We start from the raw sequence: 23,516 nt of genomic DNA, 5'->3' as shown, positions 1-23,516 counted from the left end.
TAATAAAGCAACCATAAAGTGTCTTAGTGAAGTGTAACCAGATCAGCCCCGGTCAGATCAATCCCACAAGTATAAATATGTTTTATCACAGGATAAATGTGATCACTCAGAACAACTTTGTATTGATCTGTAGTGCAGCTTCCCTCTAAGAGAGCACAAACAGTGCCAACCAGACGCCCTCACCTCCACTGCACAACAGAGTCACCTGAGCCCCTCACTGTTTGTCGTCAGCTTTATATGTGGTGCGTAAACACTGCTTCCTCACAGTGAGGTGCCAGTCAGGACAAATGATGAGAAACAACGTAAACAACATTTTACAATAACTGTTGAAATTAGCTACCGTGCCTTATTTAGCCTGGTTCTTCCCATCGGCATGATCTGCATTTGTCACAGTAAGTGGTGAAGTTGTTGTTAAGGTGGAAGTGATTCAGAAATATTAAACTAGGCCACCACGAGTTGTGGTGGTTACCCATTGAACAGAATAAGCTACATGTTTAGATACTGTGATCCATTTAGTGCTTTGAGGTATTAACTTTACTTTACACTGAGTCTGTACGTCTAAAAAAAAAAAAAAAAAAGGATGATTATTGCGCTCTTTGATTATACCTGAAAGTGTTTACAACATAGAGAAGAGAAGAATGTTGCGCTTTCTGCTTGGCCTGTAAATCAAAGAATTAACGAGCCAGCAGTTCATCTTGAAACTGCTGTGAGTTACTTTTCTGTCAGCCAATTGATTCTTTCTTTGAAAAATCGTCAAGCTCCAGGAAAAAGCAACCTGTAAAGTGAAGGCATGAAACCCTCATGCTGTCACAGCTTGAAAACACTCGGATTTCTAACAAAACTGTTTTGCTTTTGTTTTTCCTTTGAGGAGCATCAGATGTTCTTGCAAGCCGCTTCAGCAGCGTTTCACTCTCCAGATTTGAGCCGCACGTGACACGAGGGTGGGTTATGTTTCTGGGTTTGTGTTCTCAAATATTGATCTGGTCAGCAGCAGAGACAACGTGGGAGGAAGGATTTGGTGTTATTTACCTCTGAGGGCTTTCTTTCTTTCTCTTTTTAAGTAAGAGAGGAGCAAGGTGCTTAAGCAAACAGGCAAAACAGGCAGGGTTAGCAGTTCAACACTATGCTGTTATATACCATAGACACTCATGGTGTTGGGTAATAAATGGTATTCACTGCTGTATAAATCTGTTTATCCTACTTGAGTTGTGTTTGCAGCTTAGATCAGACCAGGTGTTGTACAACACGGGGCCACATTTGGCCCCAAGTTTGTTCCTGACCGGCGCGTGTGAGGCCAATGAGAAGCTGGGATTGAAACATAAATAAATATACATCATGGAGCTCTTGATAACCCCAATCGTTGATAAACTACACTTAGACTTTGTCAGTTTGGTGTATTTTATTTTGAAGGTGACTGCTACTTTTAAAGACTTTTTTAGAAATATGTGTAAATGGAGACAATGCAGCTTCACTGGTACTGTTGATGTTGATACGAGGTGTGACTTTGCCAGCCCTGAAAGGGCTCCGCTCACTATAAAATAAACGATTGAGACAGCATGTAGAGTTTTAAACAAGACATTAACTTCTAAATATGTATTTACTGAAGTCGGAGGTAAATCCTGGTGCTTAGTTTTTGGAGAGCAGATAGTTTTGTTTCAGGATTACAGTTTGAATCGCCGTTATGGGGCTGAACACACAGAGATACAAGAAAAAAAAAAATTTGAGGAGGTAGACCTCTCAAGGTGAACGTAACAAGACAAATCGAGGAACAATCTGGAAATAAAAGTGCAGGAAATGTGAAAAATAAAAAAACGAGCAGTCACTCGCGTGGACACGGTTCACCTTGTGTGGATGTAAAGGTTAGATATAAAGTAAACTCAGAGGCAGGTGCATTTGAAAGTCAGTTACTTTACTGCAGCTTTTGAGATTCATCTCATCCTCGCCTCTACACTTCTTATGAAGCGATGACAGGAAATGTGCATTACTGACTTCTTTTAAGCCTTTGTAGGGCTTTTTTCTTGGTTCTTTACAATTCCTTATAAGCCCGAGTAAAGGCCTGCAGCTGGAGCTCCTCGAGCAGGAATCGGCTTCAATGCTCTGATTTAAATCACACTTCAATAACAAAAGCGTCTAAAAAGTTTTGTTCCTGCCCGTTTGTCTGCTGTAGCTGAAAAGCTGCTGTCGATGTGTTAAGGGAATGGCTCATATATAGGTCAGGAAGAAATTCATGTGGCTGATGCTATTATTTTACCACTTTGGTGTCAGGCTGTTCTCTCGGCTCAGGTCTGGTTTCCTGCTGTTGTGTTGCAGTGGAATTAAAAGATCATCACTGGGGGTTTGCGTTAATACCAGGCTGCAGTTTACTCTCTTTTTGTTTTAATGCAGAGGTAGTGCACTAAAAACAGACTGACCGTCGGGGATTAACAGCAAAAACCACAAACCAGTTGGTGTGCTAAAACTGTGTGTGTGTGTCTGTCGGTCATTTTCTAAAACGTAACAGGTTTTCTTGTCAGCAATTTTAAAACGGTTTAATTAAATCTTTGACTGAAAGTTCTGTTATTTCACAGAGGGGAACTCCACTTTCCTGTACTAAGATTTCCAGAGTTAGAGAGTGGATATGTTGGTATTTAATGATCCACTCTGGGATCCAGGTGCTGTCCTTCCTCACTTTAATATTTTAAAAGATTTGAAGCCAGTAGACCGCTAATGCTGTAAATCCCAGTCATGCAGCCTGTCAACTTTACTTAAAATTCTAGTGGACTTCCCAATATTTCATAAAGCCCAGGTTACACTGCCTGTTTATCTCATCTGCCCCAGAAACTTTGTAGCTTTGCACAACCATAGACTAAGTATAGTTAACCTGGGAATCTCTGCTTCCAAGCTGTTCTACTCTAATGCATGATTTCATTAAAATACTAGCACAACGGTAATCTTTACTCAAATCCTGTTTTTTCTTTTAAAAAGTATTATTTTGGGTTATTGGAAATGCATCAATTTTAATGCTAAAGTGGATTTTAATGGCTTTTTCTGATTCTGAGGCTCTGTAGTTTCTGGAAAAGTGTGTTAGAGAGGTGTGGTCATAATTTAATCAGCATAAAGGCACACTTGCAGACTTCAACACAAACAAATGCACAAAATCAGAAGTGTTTTGTGTTAACACTTTTAAAACCCTTTAACTTCCCCGTGAAGAAGTCTTTTATATAATAACTGCTTCCTCTCAGGGGATAAATGACCACATCGCTGGTTCTTTTACATATTTTTGTCCCTTGATGACTGACTAACTACTTCTTCTGTGCACTGGTCATTGTTTATTTAGAATGAATTATGAAGGCTAACTCCCCAACAGTTGGAAATTGGTTTTGAGATTTCATTTCAGTAAACGTGTTAGCGCTCCACCCAGCTTTTTACCTGCAAGCAGTCAAAGCTTGCTCAAAAATTACCCACACTGCAAATGCAAAACAGTAAACCTTCAGTTCAGATAATGATAATAAAGTCAGTGCAGTAATAGAGTTTGCAAAACGATTTATTTGATGCTGCTCTAAATCTGTTACAAAAGAAATCGGGTATTTCATGCAATGGCACAAACGACCATAGACCTTTAATGGGTTACACCATTAATTTGATTCCATACTAATGTTATTATGTCTTCTGTCCTGATTTCTTGTACAAATTTGAAATGTGCAGATATTTTATTTTGATAAACAAATATAAATGAACCACTTGGGCCTGTTTTAAACCGTACGCTGTTATGTGAACAAGCTTCTTTAGTGCATAGAGAACTATTGCAATGGAGAATGAAATGAAGTGATAGGGGTAACCTGGCCTCTCATGCTTCAGCTTTTTTAAGTCTGTCTCTGGAAAGCGGCGCGATATTTGGAACTGTGATATTAAAGCTTTGACACATCTGTGGTTTTAGTACTTGTGATTGTTGAGCTGCAGTGGAGTGTGATGGCCAGGTCAGTGAGGAGCGAGTGAAACGCTGACGAACATGAGGATCAGAACACGTGCTGAGGTGAAACACGCAGGAAGCCTCCTCACAGATTTCATGGAGGCAGGGAGTCTGACGTTAGCGCTTACGTCCCGCCGGGAAGTTGTAACCAGACCTTGCTGTGTCAGCAGGTTACTATGACAACGCTATCATACCATAACATTTCATCGCGCTCCCTCCTCGTCTTGGCCTCAGCGCTGTCCGTCCGCCAGCCTGTCTAGCGTACCGCTACACCGCTTGCCTCCTCACCCAGCTTTTACTAATCCTGTCGTGTGCAGCTGCACTGTTGTACACCATGATTAAATCATACCATCAACAGGCAAACATTAAATGAAACTTGGCAACTCCAGTCCTGATTTATGCCTCTGATTTATCTGAGTAGACTGAAGGCTCACAAGCTTGTGCCTGCTGACTGAGCTCCGTGTCTTTCTGAATCTCATGATGTTTTTTTTAAACATTAATTTCAAAATTACATTTATTATGAGCATTTTGCAAGCTCTGAGCTTTTTCTCTAATGTACAGCTGCCATAAATCTCTTTCACGGCCCTGCTGTGAGTGTGTGTTGCTGCCCCAGCAGGTCCAGACTAGTGTAATCAGTGTAGCAGGGAGCCGAACTACATATGCAGACTCTGTACTTGATGCTGTAACACCTGAGAGCGCTCTCTGTGCTCATTATGCGTGATGTTGATGCAACTCTTTGGCTGCAGCAGTATTACAGCACATTAGGGTATTGTTACAGAGTAATCTGCAGTTATCAACACACGAGTGAGTGACATGATGCTAGCCAGGTGAAGGATGAGCAGGAAGGAAAGATGGATAATTAGCTACCTGCTCACTGCAACAGCTGATGCTGGCGCCACTGAAACATGACTCACAGTGCAGTTCAGATTGTGTCTCAAACCAGATCCAACCAGATCAGACTGCTTGGCTGCTTCTACCTGTTGTGTAACAAGCAGCATATTGAGGCTCTCTATGTAAGTCCGGCACACTGTCAAGGATCAGGGTATTATATTTATGTCTCAGAGACATCTCAGACTACATGGTGTACAGCTGAAGCTGATGAGGAGGACGAGGCCTCTGTGTGTGTGAGAGAGACTGGTTTGGTTGGTCTGCCTGTTCATTAGCAGTGTTACTCTAAGAGTTACAGAGGTTTGCGGAAAATTTTTGCCAGAGGTGGGGCTTAGACAAACCCAGAATCTGGATCTTATCCAGATGTGGATACTGGGACTTTTGAAGGATTGTTTATTGTGATATTGGACAAAACTGAACTTTCTGCCTCATTTTCTAGGAATGCACCCATGCAACTCTTTTTGATAGGATAGATTTATGTTGGCTTTGGGTATCTGCTGGTGCAAGGTACCGATCCGAAGCCAGGGTTAAATGAATAAGCTGAGAGGCATTGTTTGATGTGTAAGGAAACATCAGGATTGACTTAAACATTGATTGTGTGACTTTTAAAGTAAATTATAACAAATTCATCCACTATTAAGTATTAGTAAGGTATTAGCAAGTGCTCAATTCAACATTTATACACATTACTCCTCCTTAATCCGCGTCATTTGTAAATATACACATATGTTTATCCATCTGTTACCGATACACGATGTACAGCTTATCACTGCTAGTTGAATTCATAATCATAATCACTGTCACTATAATATATCTGTATTTATCTAATTTATGTATAAATGACCTACTAAGGAGAAATAATGCTATATAAATTATTAATTAAGCACTTGCTAATACCTTGCTAATGCTTAATAGTGTGACATTATTTTAAAGTGCTACCAAAAATTTTCATGTAATTTATTTGCACTTGTCTCGTCCCAGCCTACTGCAGGGGTGTCAAACATAAGGCCTGGGTGCCGAAGTCGGCCGTGGCGAAGCCTCGAATCAAGCCCACTGGATTTTCCTTCATACTACGCCAACATAATTAACTAACACCAATCAAATCACAGGAAAGTTCCTGTTTTTCAGCTATTAGCGAGTCCACAATAAATTTTAAAAAATGAATATGTTTTAATTACAGGTCAGTGTGTGCAATGAACTGTCACAACATTTTCTGTAATTTTACACATTTATCATGTAGTTTCACTGGTCCGGCCTACTTCAGATCAAAGTTGGCTGTATGTGGTCCATCCTGTATCAGTCTAGATTACAGTAGCACATAATGTGAAGTGAAATTAAGTTGCAGTGAACAAACATCCTAGCTTCTGCTTGCTGTAACACCTCTGTGTCTGAGCATAACAAGAATGAACGTAAACAAGTGCGCAGTAGAGAAATAAAAGTGTTGTCATATCAAAGCTTTCAGTCTTTTGACTTTCTTGACCGCATTTTGCTGTTAGGTTAAAATTAAATTTTGCAAACATAAAAGAAAAGCTGTAGCAGTAACTGTGAAGTACTTCCAAATTGGTCACTCTTTGCTTTTAGCCTCCTCCATATAATGTGCTAGCTTTTACTGCTGAACTGCTGCCAACGCATGGCATTACAAATCAGTCTGTAGTCACGGATACCCAGTCCAGCTTTTTTCGTAGCCGGGGTTGGACCGACATCTGTCTGTTTGTTCTGTCTTCCTCCCCTCACCCCAAGCTGTTGAAGCAGACGGCTCCCGCAGCCTGTTCTGCTGGAGGTTACTTCCTGTCAAAAGGGAGTTTTTCCTTCCCACTGTCGCCAAAGCGCCAGAGGTTATATGGGGATTTCTCTGTTGCGTTATTGTCGGGTCAACCTTACAATATAAAGCACCTTGAGGCAACTGCTGTTGTGATTTTTCGCTGTTTAAATAAAATTGAATTGAATTGTGGAATTAAGAAAAAACTGCGAGTCGTCTACTTTACAAACCACTTCATCCAAATAGCCTTTTGGATCCAGTCACTCAATTCAAGCATGGTGTGGAGAGAAGTTTCAGCCTCAGCTGAGGTCCATGAGTTATACTGAGACTGCCCAAATTGTCACCTGGCATTTGGACATGTAAAATGAGGCATGCATGTTCGACATATTAGTGTTTGTAACTCATCTGGCCAAAGATTCAGTGAATTTATACTGTGACCAAGTGAGGCGAAGTGTCCATTTGTCAGTCCATATTTCACAATAATCCACGCTCCTGTAGTTTTGGAAAGCAAAATAACAATCACCTCGTGGGTCTACAAGTTGTGGTCAGGGTTAAGGTTATATTTGTTATTTTATGAGCATTTTTATCACTACTACTTGGTCAGATTTTAATAAAACTTGCACACAATGATCACTTCTTGGGTCTTAACCCAACTCACATGTCTTGCTTTACCGGCATTGACCTGTGAACTATGACGGATCAGAAGGCGGATAAGCTGCTATGTCACTGACGTTTGTGGGTATTTCTTAGGATGACTTATGCATAGTGTTTTATGTTTATTTTATTTAAAAGGGGTAATGTACAGTTATTTAATTAACATCAGCACTTATGTTAATATGTGAGATTTTTAACTGCAGGTTGATGCAATTTATGTAACAACATAAAAGAAAAGGCAAGCATACAGAAGGATCTATGCAGAGATGAAACCCCGAAGTATCTGAATGATAAAACAAAGACACAACCATTAAACAAGTCCATCACCCCCACTGCAAAAACATAACATATATTTATAACAGGGTGGTGTTAATGGGACTGCACAGTGTTAACCGGTCTGAGGTTATAGATCATAAAGGTGTTATGCAGACTTCAGATTTAGGATGATTTTCATTCCCAGGGTTTATTCTACCTTAACATTGATCATTGGAACGCTGAGGCCAAAGATGGTTTCCCTCCATCAGCACAAACACTGCTGCCTCGACAGCAGCAGGTTGGTGTGCACTCTGCTCTCCTTCTGCTTCCTCTCTCTTTGCATCCTGTCTGGTTTTATTTCATCTTTCTTTTTCCTTTTCTCTGAAAGCCTCTTTATGACAAACCATATGTGTGCAGGGTACATAGTTGAAGTAAATGTGACAGAAAGCATGGTTTGTGTGGCTTGCACATTCATCTGTTGGATTTTTTGTTTTTGACCTATTTCTTTAACCACTGAAAAAAGTGCACACTGGCTCCTTTGAGCATTTGCAACCTGCTTATAAACCACTTTTAACAAATAAAGCACATTACTGTTGCTTAATTAACTGGAAGGACTCACAAAGACCTTCGCCAAGCTTCTAGACTTATCTTGCAATTTTAAAGACCGCAATCCAGATCCACACCAAAATTTAAGGTGGACCTATAATGCTAATTTCCAGCTCCATATTTTTAATGGCTTTTTTCTTGTGCTCCACCTTATTTTAAAAAAATTGTAATACTGCAGACGGACAAACAAGCACAGACATAATTCCTTTCACTTATGCTCCACCTCCGTGAGGTGCAGTGTCCTGGGTTCATACCAGGGCAGGGCTCTTCTGCGCACTCCTCTAGGTGCTCTGGTTTCTTCCATCACTGAAACATTAATTCTCCTTTCATTGCACTGGTTTATAGCTGGAGTTGGCTGTATTGGCTGCATACTGCTCCTAATATTTCGGATGGCTTAAATGGAGAGAATGAATTTTCCTATGGGCTTTCAGAGGCATCTTAATCTTCTCTTCAAAGCGTTTCTTTTGTTTATAAAAGTGGTTAATCTAGCAAAATTCTTAATATCACTAGAACACATGATTGAGAGGCTTTTAGAAAAGTTTTTGTTGCTTAATGGTTATGTATTAAGATTTGACTTCCAGTCTACGTTGGAAATAAAGAGCAGCAAAGAAAAGCCATCATCCTTCTGGTCCCTGACTACTTTATCATAAAATTTTAATGAAGGTCTCACATCTGCGCTGTCACAGTCTGTCTTTCTTTGTATGATTCATCATCTTCTTTTCAGTTTTTTGTTATTTTTCTCACTTTCTTTCTGGCTCCTCATATCTCAGCTGGGCCCGTTTGCCTGACCTATGACCGGCGGCGTGCTCGTCTCTTATCCCTCTGAAGACAGTCACGTTACTGCATCACGTTGTGTAACACGGCAACCTGCCAGCCGAGGGTTTTCCCTCTTCTTTTGCTTTGTAAGGGATTATCCACAGCTCCCCTCGTAAGGCCTGAGCCCTCAATCCCATCACTCTGTTTCATCATCCCAGAGTCTGGCTCTCTTAGTCAGATGATGTAATAATCGAGTGGAAGGATGGCATGGAGAGACAGACATTGTGGTTCTGTCTAGATGCTCTGCAGATGAGTAACTGCAGTGCTCACGTTGCTGCCGGCATTTCTGGAATGTGTTGATTTGATTGGGAAACGCTCCCTAAATGAGGAATGTGTGCTGAATCTTTTCATTTTGCTGAGTGTTTGGGGGTTTTGAGAAATCAGGCAGGCAGGTACATATTGATCAGTTTTCAAAATGTAGCCGAGGGAATTATTATACTGTTATTTTTATTTGAAGTAACTGTTAACCTTGTCAGAAAATCAACATAGTATAGATGAGCAGCATACTGCTGTATTTATAACGGGTGAGCTGAAAGCCTCTGAGAAGATCAGATACATCACGTGAATTATTGGCTATGGGAATGAGACTTTAAAAAATTACACATAAATCTGGATTATCAGCAGTCAGTTTTTATTATTGAAAATGTTTCTGTTGAATAAAGTGTTTTAAAAAATAATAATTAATACCATATCCAAATGTTGTCATTATAGTTCAAGGAAATTTGCGATACTAATATTTATGACGATATAGAAAAAAATACTGAACAAGTTTCAGTAATGAGGGGCATTTTTCAACGAGCTGCTGTCAGTGATGACACACTACCGAAATTGAATTGCGAGTTTACTGAAACAGGGTGCCAGCAGCAGCATTGTAACACAGCACGAGTCAAATGGAAGTACAGGTGGTGTTTTCCCTGGAAATTTTAAGGAGACGTATAAAATAACAGCTTAACATGTTTCTTTTATAATAAGCAAAGTAACATAACTTTGTAACTCATCAAGAACCGAGCAATATGGTCATATTAAAAGTTTACTTGTATTTTCTTGCTAGTGTGCTGTATAAGTCCTGCTTTTCTTCCATGTAACACATCAGTCATTTCCACCCATTTGCTCTTCTCTCTTGGCTCTTGCTGTCAGACATGCCGAGGCTAGGAAACACAAACACATGGTGTTACTATAGCAGTGATATCACAATATGACACACGTCACATAAAAATATTCACAGGTATTATCACATACGATACGATATGGCACAGCTATAGTCATTACACTTTAGCTAGTCTTGGCGGTTTATCAAGACATTTAACTACTTTTTAACTGTTTTTCCAACCCATTGAATTGAGTTTTGTTTTTCCCAAAAAGATCTAGCAAAAAAGAAGAACTAAATCTCTGGGTAGTGACCTATTGCTTTGTAACTCAGCTGAGGAACAGCTCTCTCTGTGCCCTGTTTGTTGTGTGACTGAGCAGCAATGCTTCAGTGACAGAGAGCAGCAGTGCAGCGTGAGAGGGGAAAAAACACTGAAAAAGTTATGCACACCGGTCATCTATCGAGCCATCCTCTTAATTGCTTATCCATCTTAGTGCCATTAGGGGTGCTGGAGCCTATCCTTACTCAGCAATTACTCTAAGGGTCTCAGTAACAGTGGGCTGTAATTACCCATGCAAACACTGGGGAAAAAACACATATTTGCAAGAATCAACCACAACGACGCTACAAAATTCATGATTTCAAGTTAAACTTGGTCAGTCCTGTGAAGAGCTACTGCAGAAGTGTTCTGTATTTAGGAAGATCAAATTATTTCTTTATTAATTAACAAGTATCGACAACTACACACTTCAGCATATGATCAAAAACGTAACATCACTGTAAGAGTGGCAAGTTGTTTGATTTGCACTATTTATAATAAGGCTTTTAAACCTTCATATAGTACATTGAAGTAAAAGCATGCTACATAAGTGAAAGTTAAGTGCATCTTGTTAAGTGTTAGTTTGGCAGTTTAACAAAAAAAAAAATCAAAAAGTGTCATTATGGACATCTCAGATTCTTTAAAAGAAGGTTAAAAGAACAGGAACACAACATTTACAACTGTGTTAAGAGACAAACATCTCAGTTTTAGTGTCATTCCTGTGCCCCGTGCAGCGTACTGTTTGTATTTAGATTGACTGAGTCACTTCTAGGCCACAAACACAGTGGAAACCATGTTACGTGTTCACAAGCACTAATATAACTGAAATAATCATCACAGGACTAAATTAGTGATTTGAAGTTAAACATGAACAGTGCCTTTTCACTTGGCTTTCCAGACATGTTCCAAAAACATCTCAATTATTCTACGAAACGAGTATCCACAAAAAAAGGACAGATAACAAAGTATAAGCAAGTAAACTAAGCGCTCATACTTGTTGGTCAAAGTTTGTATCATTTGCTGCTGATTACTAGCAAAAATGTAAAAGACAGATGTCAGAAGATATATGTCGTGTTCGCTTAACAACAGTAAACAATAAAAAAAATAGAAACAAAAAAAAACAAAACTAAAGTGAAGTTAACAGTTTAAGCCATCACTGACGGAAACCCAGTGCTCCCAGTATTTCCCAGGACTCCCAGGACAGTTTTGGTTCAGATAATTTTCAGGTTCCTCCAGTGCCTGGCCCAGCTTTGAGTTCTTAAGTGCTTTCAACTCCAGCCAAGGAATTAAAGATTTTAATTCCCTCTAATTGGAGAAATCTTATTCGCAGCTTCAGCAGCCACCTGATTGCACAGTCATATGATCTGCACACATGACACACACACACACGACCTTTTGTAAATGGCTAGATTAGTTCTAGTGTTGCATAAGGCCTGCAGTTTGACAAATGTCATTGAGTTCAGTGTAATGGTGTAACTTTGACACAGAAGCTAAACAAAATGCAGTCTGCTGTAATTGTACCGGTTGTTCTCAATGCTAATGGAGTAGTCAGCATTCTGAGCTGTGATAATCTACCTCACTATTGTTCAGCATTTATTAGCTTTAAGTTCAACCTCGGGTTTTTACTTTCAGCCATGATGGCAGAGCAGTGCCCACTAATGCAAAGCTCACTCTTTTTCAGTTCAGCCCTCGTACCTGTCCATTTTCAGTGAAATGTTTTTTGTTTGTTAAGCCCCTTAACACTGACCTATGAGTCATTGCAGCATAAAAATGGCTCCTATCACAAGGGATGAACCAGTGTTCTAGTCACACATAATTGACAACTTCACAAAAAAACATTTTAAATGGTATTTTTTAGGCCCTTCTTTATAGATTAAAAAAAAAGTAATGTGTATGTAGTGGTATGTCCACCTTTTTATACAATCTATGGATAGATGGTTGCTTTTTCAGCATTCATTACAAAATGAAATCCATTCATAGTACTCTCAGTATTAAATCATTCCTCTGTCAATTATAGGTACTTGAAAAAGTTTAGGATTTATTGAGGGGCAGCAGATGAACTCTGGGACATGTGCTGCAGTAAAACTAGTCTAGTGGCACTGCTGGAAAAGGGAAGTGTCTGACAAAGAATCGAATTTAGCCGTTTCCTAACCTGCCACCATCCCATCAGTCTTGGGATCCTGGTTGTAGCTAATGTCGTGTCGTGTGCTGCCTCCTTCAGTTTTCTCACTTAATACATACAAAAATAGTGCAAATTTGTGACTTCTTCCTGCTTTGTGCTACTTGTGAGAGAGAGGAACTACAAAATATCCAACCAGGTTTTCTCAAACACGTGCACAGTTCATGTTTTAGCTCAGTTCTGGTCACATTAAAAAACTTCCAAAGCACCAGACAGCACACAGTCGAAGATGGGAGCTTTTGATGGCCTTCAAAAGAGATTGAGACCAAAACAAAGCAGAAAAGATGCATGAATGTTGGAGTTGATTTATCTGAACTGACTCCAGTGAGATGACGAGGCTGCTTTGTGTCTGCTGGATGTTGTTCAACTCTAAAAGTAGTTTTGATGTTCGGCCAAAACTTGCACACATTTAAAGTTCGAGCTCTCTGCTTCTCTCTGTTCCTTTCAGCCATCATGTACGTGATGGGAGCGCTGGGCCCAGCAGCTGGCTACCTGCTGGGTGGAGTCCTCATCGGCTTTTACGTGGACCCCAAGACTGTTGTCAACATCGACCAGAGTGATCCCCGCTTCATTGGAAACTGGTGAGAAGAGTCTGCCATGAGCCCATCAAAATGTAAAATATGTGTGTATGTTGAAGTTGGTGGGTTTTTTTATAAAAAATTTCCATTAAAGCAAATACACTCTGTGAGTATCACTACTATTACCAACACAGTAAGTTAACCATTTGTGTCTTCAGTGTGATTCACTGGGTTTAGTGCTGAAGCTCACAAACGGGGAACTGAAGAGTATCCTTCGAGTTTTTATCCCCAGTTTCTCAGAGTGTTAGTGGTAAATAAACTGTATTACTTAAGTTTCAGTTCATTAACACAGTACAGTTCAGTAGTATCTTTCTTGGTGAAAGTGCTAGAAACACACTTTAGTTGGTACCTGGGGTGGATTCTAAGTTAACCCTTTGGTGATATTCAATGGCTCTGCCTCGGAGACGAGCAGGATTATGCATCTAGATGCCTTTTTCAAAAATTTAATAAAAAGTTAAATTGTTTTGAGGTTCCATTTTGACCAATACTTTCCTCCTTTTCTCCAAATATAGCCAAATTAACGTGGCTGGTGAATGCTGCGCCGACTAAAAATGGAAACCAGAGAGTAAATACAGATTATAAATGTACATGTATCAGAAACGAGTCTAAAGAGATTTAATTCTCCAAGTCTCAAAACTTTGAAAGATCCAGTATTTACAAATTTTGGTTCTATTTGAAGTGGTGATGGTGGAGTTATGTGTAAATTAGGGGTGCAACGATACTCGTATCGATATTGAACCGTTCGATACAGTGCTTTCGGTTTGGTACGCATATGTATCTAACAATACAAAATTTGTAATTTATTTTATCAACTTTCCTTCTGACGATGCTGTCTGTGTTGAGCGCTCAGTGAATCTGCGTTTGACTACTCCGCCTAGGCTGCACTGTCGAGCGCAGATCCACTGAGCGCTCAACACAGACAGCATAGTCAGAAGGAAGAGCGCAGGGCAAGCTAGCGAGACAGAAGTTAAGCTCTCCTTGCAACATGGCAAATTGAACCTCCCCCACCCTCATTCAGATCTGGCGTTTGGAATTATTTTGGTTTTCATGTGACGTATGACTCTGAAGGTAAGCGTGTCATGGACTAAAGTAAAACAGTATGTTGGATGTGCCACGCAATGCTCAATTACATGGGTGGGAACTAGTGTGCTAGCGCAGTTAGCTCGTTAACGTGTTGGCCGTCTAGCCCCACGCACAGGGCGATCAGGGGTAGCTTGTTAACGGAGATTTGCCGTGTTGTGGCGTTAACGTCATTTCAACGAGATTAACGCTGACAGCACTAGTGGGAACACAACAAATATGACTGCACATTTACGCCGACATCATCCTAGTGCAAAGATAAGTGGAAGCAGACAAAAACAACGAGCATGCATGCTACAAACTTTACCCGAGTCATTTAGACAGCCGTTAGCACAGGATTCTCCTTATGGGGACCTGATATGTTTAATATTGTGGCGAGCTCAGACAAGGGGTCCATTCTTCGTACCTCGCTTACTACATCCAAGATCAAATGACACATCCAAGACCAAATCATCGCGCTAACCGTGAGCCCGCTAATCCGGTTCCCCGAACACACCTGCCGTTGACGATTAGTACAGCTGGACGCAGTAATGTGACATCACTGGGTGGCCCAACAGGGGCTACGCATCGATAGTAGAAACACTGATCGGCAACCCTTTAATTGGTCGGCGAAAATGTCGAAGGAGCGCGCTCGGTATTTTTCGGCAGCAGAGCAAGAACTCTTGAGTGAGGGATTTCAGGAGTTTCAGAGTTTAATCAGAACGCAAGGGATCACTGCAAAGGCTGCAAAAGCAAGGAGCGAGGGCTGGCAGAAAGTTGCTGACAAATTAAACTCGTAAGTAATGTAATAATAACAATAATAATGGAGTGGATTTATATAGCGCTTTTCAAGGCACCCAAAGCGCATGACAATGCCACTATTCAGTCACTCTCACATTCACACACTGGTGGAAGCAGCTACGGTTGTAGCCACAGCTGCCCTGGGGCAGACTGACAGAAGCCAGGCTGCCATATTGCGCCATCGGCCCCTCTGGCCAACACCAGTAGGTGGTAGGGTAGATTTATCATATCACACTATATTATCCAATATTATATTACATTATATTATATTATAATATGTTATATTGTATCCCCTTTCACATTAGAGCCACAACAGGACCCACTAGAACATGGGAACAAGTAAAAGTGAAATATAGGAATATTCTACAGAATGGTAATATTTATCACTTATATTGCCTTTAGTCTCTTGAAAAGAGACCCTGAAATAATCTGTTTGTTAGTTTATAACAGCAACCAAGAAAAGGGCAGAGCAAAAAAAGACAGGTGGTGGTCCTGCACCCCCTCGTCAACAAGTTGGTTAAGTGAATAATACCCTCACGGGAATATCGATATCTCTCTATGAGCACACTGTCGCGCTGAGCTAAAGGATCCTGTCTATCCCGCAATATACGCTGAATTCTGAGGACTCTCCTTATCAATCTTGCACCTTCCGCAATGGGTGGCTCGTGTAAACGGACAGGACATGGCTGCGATAGGCTTCCCAAATCCACCTTCGCTTTTATAGCCGTGGTCTCCCATCTTGATTACACGAAGTAATTTGCAATTACTACTCTGACATATGAATTACATCTGTAATAATCACATACATGTAATAGAATGTTAATAGTACATTTCCCTTTTTTAGGAAATGACCTGTATGTATCTGTGTGAAATCAATAAAAGGATCAAGTACTGCATTATCTTTAATTACATTGATAATATTTATTTATGGTGAAACAGTGGTAAAATATCGCTGTTGCTTTCGTATAAATGAAGCGGACATACCTGCGTGGCCGCGATCTAATCCTGTTTACATAAAGTAAACCTGCTCCCGAGCAGGTTTACGCTTACGGCTCTGTTGCTATGACAGCAAGTCCCGGATGAGCTTCGGGGAACCGAACGATCCAGGATCACACGAAATCGTCAACAATCAAATCCAGCTAACTTACTTAGCGAGGTACCAAGAACGGACCCAAGGTGGAGACGGAGGTGTCGTTTGGTCTTGCTTTCCGTGAGCTAGCCAGGGAGCACAGCCGTTTATTGACATCTGCAGAAGAACACTGCCGCTAGCTAACTGCTCAGCGCGGCAACCACACAGCAACAACAACAACACACAGGGCGCCCTCTGACCCCGGAAGGACACACCGTCGCAGCGAGAGGGCGTCACCCGTCACTATGGCAACATAAACAAAACATAACTGTACAAACAGAACCCCGAACAGCCCTGACCCGCTACAATATGCTGCTGAGAATATAGCCCAGAAGAAGCGGATAGTATAGCTTTTATTTTGGAAAGAGCCATTTCTCTGTAATAAACTCTTTTCCAAAGATGAGTGATTCCTCAATCAGATACAGGGCTCGCAAAATCGCTAGCCCGACGTCCTGGTACTAGCGATTTTTCCAGTCGGGCTACAAAAATCTCTCTGCCCTGCCCGTCGGGCTATTGTAGGAAGGAAAATATATGTCAATGCTTTTGCATTCTTTCGGAAATGTAGCTGGGTAATTATGTCATTGGCATCGATGAGCCACTGTCAATATGTGACATATTGACATCGCGTTTGAATTTGCGCTTGTTTTTTTGCTTTCACTTTGCAATCGCACGAACTGTGTATAGAGAGCGACAGCACTGATTGGTGAGTGATGATAATTTGTGCACCAATTCCTCTGACATGGTATTATCAATCGTTAGCTTACTACGCAAACATGACAAGTGAAATCTCCCGCAGCAAGCTTAAACATGTGAGAGGTTGATCGCGCAGAGAATCGCTGACCGTTATATGTGTGTGTGTGTGTGTGTGTGTGTGTGTGTGTGTGTGTGTGTGTGTGTGTGTGTGTGTGTGTGTGTGTGTGTGTGTGTGTGTGTGTGTGTGTGTGTAAAAGCAGCAGGATATATATTTTAGTTCTGCTGAGCCAAATAAGACAGGTCAGGGTGAAGAAGTGACAGCCAAAGAAAAGCTTACCGCAAAACGGCGAAGTTATGACAAATCAGACTATAAGGCAAAAAGAAAGTGCAGCTTTATGGTTTCATGGACAAAAGAATTTCTGTGGCTGCGATATGATGAGCTATATAACCGGGGCTGCACATAAGTGGTCCGCAGGTGCGCATTCGCTGTCAAAATAAAAAAAAATACGCGCACAAGATATGAAGTTGCAACGCGTGTTTGCATACATAAGATTTTCTGGAGGAGGACAGACATTTGTTTAGAACTCTTAAAGATGTCGAAGAAGCTCCTTTAAGCAATTACTTTGGTGTTCCTCCACCTCCAAACAAATGTCAGAAGGAGTCCGAACCACAAAAGAAGCACTTATTCTCGGAAAAGTGGTTCCAGGAGGTGAGCTGGCTTCAAACAAATGATGAACGCACAGAGATGTGGTGCGGAATGTGCCGTGAAAATCCCACTCTAGCGGACAAAAACAGTGCTTTTTATATGGACGCAAACGCGCGTTGCATCTTCTTATCTGGTGCGCGTCTTTTATTTTGACAGTGAATGCGCACATGCGGACCACTTACGTGCACCCGTGTAAATAACATAATGTTCTGCCGGGTGTGTTGTTGGTTTTCTCTCGATTTCTGAGTCGACAAGCGCCTTTGTTACTGGGACCAGTCATTTTAAGAAAGGCCCCCATTAGAACCCATGAGAAATGCAAGTAATGCATTATTGCTCAGTCTGCAATATCTTTCCCAGAACAAACACCAATTGCAAATAACATACTAAAAATAAACCTGAAAAATCTGTTTAGAACAGCGTACTATGTTGCAAAGAGTGAACTACCACTGGCAAAATTTAGCAGTCTTTGCAAACTTCAAAAAGCAAATCTTGGTTCCACTTGTCACTTACCCGTGATTTCAGTGGAAATTTCAAATTCAGGATCTGACACAGACTGATTCATGTCCTACACAGTTCTTACAAGTTCATAGAAATTTCTGTTCAATTAGAACCAAGTATTTGAGTTGATGATTGTAATTTTTATACAATGTTGTAATTTGTTTTTCAACAATTTTTTGATTAATGTTTTGTTTCCTTTACAATATTATACTTTAATGTATAATATTGTAAAGGAAACAAAACAGGAAACAAAACATCTATCAAAAAATTGCTCTCTTTTTTTATTCGGGCTACTTAAATTTATTTTGGGCTACCAAAAACTGAAGAGTCCCTGCCTGAAGGGCTACCAGGGATTTTGAAATTTTGAGAGCCCTGAGATATATTTATTTTTTTAATTACTTTTGTTTCAGCAACATTAAATTTAAAAATTGTACTTTTGAGTTAAAATATATATTTATAATTTTAATAAATGACAAATTAAAAAGGCATGAACATTTTTTTGTATCGAAAAAATATCGAACCGTGACACCAAAGTATCGAACCGAACCGAACCGTGAATTTTGTGTATCGTTGCACCCCTAGTGTAAACGTATGTCAGGAAAAGAAGCTCACATGCTTTCATTAATGAATGATTAGTTTTATTTATAGTTTTCTGTTCTGCAGATTTTTTTTATTTGCACTCTAATGAAAACAATTACATAATGGTACATTATAATCAGCTGCTTCTCCAATGGGTCTCTCAACTACATTCCTGCTCTGCAGCCTCTGAACTTGACGTAAGAGCTCATGAACCACCCGCTGCAGGTTCTGGTTAGAGTTCACTTCCACACCAGAATGAGCACTACTGCTGGCAGCTATGGTGGAGATCCTTGGAGTACATCTAACAAAGGTCATTGCAAAACTAAACTAGCTGGGGCTAGCTGCTTAGCAGCAACTCGGGTCTTTTACTAGTGAATTACAGCTGGCTTAAACTGGCCTCCTGCTGTGCAGAACACCATGATTTTCTTTTTTATGTATAAAAACTACAACAATTGGATGAATGTATCTTAATAACCTGCTATCACCCTTTCACTTGTTACACTTCTAAAAACATCTTGGAAAAAATGCAACTAAGTTAAAAAGGAAAAAAGAAACAGAAATGCTACAATTTAATACTTATGTCCACCAATTACAGAGTCGACCATTTATTTGCTGTATGTGACTCTAACAGTGTCGCATTCTTCCTGGTACAGGCTGTACTGCGGGAATATCTTGTTCTCACGGCTTCCCCGTACTGTGGGTGCAGAGATGCAACGAGACCAACGTAGCTGTGAGCGCATCTGTGATTAAATGAGTCGCAGGACGGACACACTTGGGCGGCTCTGTATGATAGACTGGGGCAGTAATAACAGACAGAGTGTACTTCACTCAACACCAAATAATAGGACTCTGTTAAAGTCTGGAGGGGTAGAATACACTTTGTCCCTGTTCGTCTCTGTGTTAAATGTGTGAGAAGAGAAGGAAACCTCTCCCAACACGGTCGCATCTGAAAACAAACTCCGGGTTTGAATCCTTCCAAACCAAGATGTGTTTGGTCCTTAGGTCACGTTTTCGCACATATCATCCATCTGAAAATCTGTTGTTGTGTGTGAGATGTGGTTAGTCATCTATTTAGAGCTCTCACTGATGCCTTCCTCTGACTGACAGCATAATCAGTGACTCACAAGCTAACAGCCACGAGCTTTCTACATGAATTATAGGTGATGATAGCAGGAAGATGATGGTGTACCAGTTTATGTGCATATTAATGAGGCACATGAGATAATACCAAGTCTGAGGTTGACTCTTTGGTAGCAAAAGGAGTAAAAACGGACTCAGAATTTAATAAAAACATGTGTTTTTAATATTTTACTTCAATAATCTCTGGGCTGTGTAGGTGGAGCGGGTTCCTGCTGTGCGCCATAGCCATGCTGCTGGTCATCTTCCCCATGTTCACCTTCCCCAAGAAACTGCCGCCCCGACACAAGAAGAAGAAGAGGAGGAAAAAGCTGAGTCTGGACGACCTGTCCAGTGACGACGACGTCCTCAAGGAGAAGAGCAACAACAAGACCCAGACGGTCACTTCGTCCATGGGCTTTGGCAAGGACATCAAAGGTACTGGAAAATCGATGATGTCAACTATTAGAGGAGTGTTTCCCAGAACTATGAGGGTGTGGGCTGTTTAAATATAACTCTTTAGTTCAATTTATTGACCTTAAAAGACGAGTTCAGACGGTCTTTCAAGTCTAATGAATGCAGAATCCAAGTCAGCCTCCTGTAATTGAATAACAGAGTAGAGGCTTATCGTGTAACTGCAGCTACCAGAGAAGAGAATAAAGCAGGAAGATTTCTACTATTAAGAGCCGTTTCTGAGAAATATGTTACCCTAAAAATCAGTTTGGGGCCACAAAACATATTTCAGCATTATAATGATTATTCACAGCTTATTGAGTATAAATAACCCTGTGAGCATGTCAGTAATTCATATCGTATACCACATGTTTCTACTCTGCAATCCACAAACTTTTTATTTTCATTAAAGTAACATTGGGGGTTTTTTTGCATTTAGGAAACGTGACTAAACCAAAGAATTTGTCAGTTTTATTATGAAACAGTTGTAAAGTAGAGAGAAACAAAAACACCTGTTAGCATTTTTAGGCCTACTTTGAAACAAAGTAGCTGTAACGCTAAGATGTCCCCTGTGAGTCCCAATTAACCACGTTAAAATTGTCCCAATTTAATAATTAGTAACAGGAACAGGATAATTAGGAGTAATTTTGACTGAAAGCATACTGCTAAGCCAGCAGTGTTGGTGGTCAAAGCAAACATGTAGATGTAGTTATATCACTGTTAAATTCTGACTTTCCTCCTTGACTTTCATTCTTTTGGATTTGGAATCTGTAGCTAGTCAGCAAAATTAAGAGAATAAGTAACCGGATGATACATGGAGGCAATGACACGCAAAATATTACAACTTTTTTTCCAGTACACAACAGTATCCAAAACAATAAATGATGAAATAATTTCCTTAATCACGATCATCTAGTTTTCTTTCAAAGCCACGCGGTTCCACTGAGAATGGGCTAAAGAGCTTCAGTTTCGAGACGCCCGGGTTAAAGCAATAGCTACACTTTTAGTATAGAGAATAACTTCTACAATAGGATTTTAAAATAGGATGGGTACAGAGTAGAAAGATATAAAACCATCAGTTATATATCTCAGCACGCACAGCAACAAGTGAGGCAACAACAGATGGTTTAGAGCCGATCGTTGTCCACAAAAGTCCTGTTTTTGTTTCGTGTTGACCCTGCTGAAAGCCACAAGCCGAAACAATGAAATGACCACATACTACATTTGTTGCTGGACCTTTAATCTCTTCAGGATTGCAACTAAATAAAAATATACTTTTCGCTACATCGCGGTAGCATCTTTGATGATTTAAGCAGACTTCGGTGTTGCTCAGGCAGCTCCTCCTGAAAAGGTTTGACAGCAAAGTCAAGAGAACGTGTTACGTGTTACTGCAAGCTTTTATTTTCTTCTGAGTGCTGCAAAGTTTGGAAAAAGAAGTCCAAATGGAGTTGGTTTCATTGCCCCTCTTCACAGCACTGATTTAGGAACATTTAGCCAAGGGGGTGGTTAAAGTTTTGATTTGAAGTGCCAAATTAAGGAAGTAGTATTGAAGGCTTCAATTTTAGCTGTTGTTCGTGATTGTGAGGATTTTTACAGGCAGCCCTTGACGGGCTAAATGGTTCTCTTACCCCCGTGTGAAATATTTCACATTTATTTACAGCCACTTTTTTCCCAGTTGAGTGGTTTTATTTATTTTGTGATAGTACAGCTCTGTTTGTTTTTTTTTGTCATATTTTCTGTACTCCTGAGAGTAGAAAAGCTACTCTAAACCTGTGTGCAGTGAACAGCGTGTGTGCAAATGTGTACAAATTTTGACAGCGTGCAGATTATGAGGACAGTTGAACTAGTCTGTCTCAGCCATCTGTAGTTCAGACTGAATCACAAACGGATTTGCAAAAATCAGAAGGGTTTATTTTCACTGTTGTGACGCTGACAGAAAAAAAAACCAAAAGCTTTACTTTGTGTTCATGTTTTTTTTCTTCACCCTCTTCCAGACCTACCTAAAGCCGCAGTGAGGATCCTCAGCAATGTGACCTTCTTGTTTGTCAGCCTGTCCTACACGGCAGAGAGCGCCATCGTAACTGCTTTCATCACTTTCATCCCTAAATTCATCGAGTCTCAGTTTGGGATCCCTGCCTCCAATGCTAGCATCTACACTGGTGAGTTAAATGTACACATTTTAAAGAGCATTTCGCCTCACCATCCCACCTCTGAAATCCTGCAAAGACTGAAAACTGGTCTCAATAAATCTGTTTTTTAAACTTAGAATTTATTTCTCATATTAAATGAAGCCTCCTGTGATTTTCCTGCAGACAGCATGCAGACAGACCAGAATATTCATACGACATCCAGGGCTTTAATTTGTGCAACTGCAGCGCTGGTTTTATCGGAGAGCAGAGCCAGAGAGGCTGTTACCCTAGCACTGCAAGCCAGCACATTAATAATAAAGAAACTGCTGTTCTTCAAATGAAGGGGGCACCTGGGACGCTGAGCTGGAGCACTGAGTGCATCACACACAAAACATTAAGAAACACACAAAGATACAAGCACATTAATGTCCTACATACACTCACAGTCACACGCCGATGCACATGCACACTTAAACGGGCATACAGGCTAATACTTTAGCTTAAACACAGAGCGTTTGAATGCTTGTTGTGCTGATTTTCTGTATTTGATCTGAACAACAACAATCTAGATGGATAAATAGCATTTCAATGTGTTAACGCATGGGTTTCTTTTTTGTGTGAACTGTCCCTTTAATTTGAAAATCCAACCTGAGGCGAATGCTGCCTTGTATCAGGCGATCCATATAGAAGTGTACAGTCCTGTTTAAAGCCATCCCGTTGTTGTGGCTGATAAATAAAGCAGCTGAAATGAACATGACACTCGGGGCTGACGACCTTTTTTAGTGGCTTTGGTTATTTTGGTAGACGAGAGCTGTTTGCAGTTGGACCACATGTGGAAGTCTGCGTAATGCTGTTGTTTATCAGGTTTGATGAACTCTGCACATATGAAATAGCTTGCAGGGTATACAAGTCTGTAAGAAGGAGTGCTTCAATTAGAGCAGGGGTGTCAAACATATGGAGGCTGGAACCTGTAAACTGAGAGCTGATTGGGACATACATTTGACATTAAATATATGTGCTGTGTATGTGTGGCCATTAATGTGACTCTTATTCACCACTGTGGGCCCTCATGAAACTGACTTGGACTATTTTAGGAACTGAAAAGTCAGAGTGAGGTCATTTATGATTCCATTTCATCCGAGATTTAGGAAGTTATTTTGTTACTGGAGAAAATATAAGGCTACTTACAGCTGCTCCCTTACTCATAGGGATAACTCGACAAAGTTAAAGTGTTTCAGAAAACATTCGTCCATTGATTCTTTT

At 40.4% G+C, this 23,516-nt stretch overlaps 1 protein-coding gene across 3 annotated transcripts in view; it reads left to right on the top strand.

Annotated features, from left to right (window-relative positions):
• The window catches only part of LOC113010480 (solute carrier organic anion transporter family member 5A1-like), a 97,517-nt gene that overhangs the window by 11,163 nt on the left and 62,838 nt on the right, over positions 1–23,516 (top strand). For all 3 annotated transcript variants that reach the window (XM_026149554.1, XM_026149553.1, XM_026149555.1), the window contains 3 exons: positions 12,961–13,093; positions 19,892–20,109; positions 22,119–22,283. In XM_026149554.1, the coding sequence (XP_026005339.1) occupies positions 12,961–13,093; positions 19,892–20,109; positions 22,119–22,283 (516 nt within the window). The remainder of the gene's footprint in view (positions 1–12,960; positions 13,094–19,891; positions 20,110–22,118; positions 22,284–23,516) is intronic.

This window comes from Astatotilapia calliptera, chromosome 18 (genome assembly GCF_900246225.1).
Source record: "Astatotilapia calliptera chromosome 18, fAstCal1.2, whole genome shotgun sequence".
Classification (NCBI taxonomy): Eukaryota; Metazoa; Chordata; class Actinopteri; order Cichliformes; family Cichlidae; genus Astatotilapia; species Astatotilapia calliptera.
This window is presented reverse-complemented; position numbering and strand designations above follow the sequence as displayed.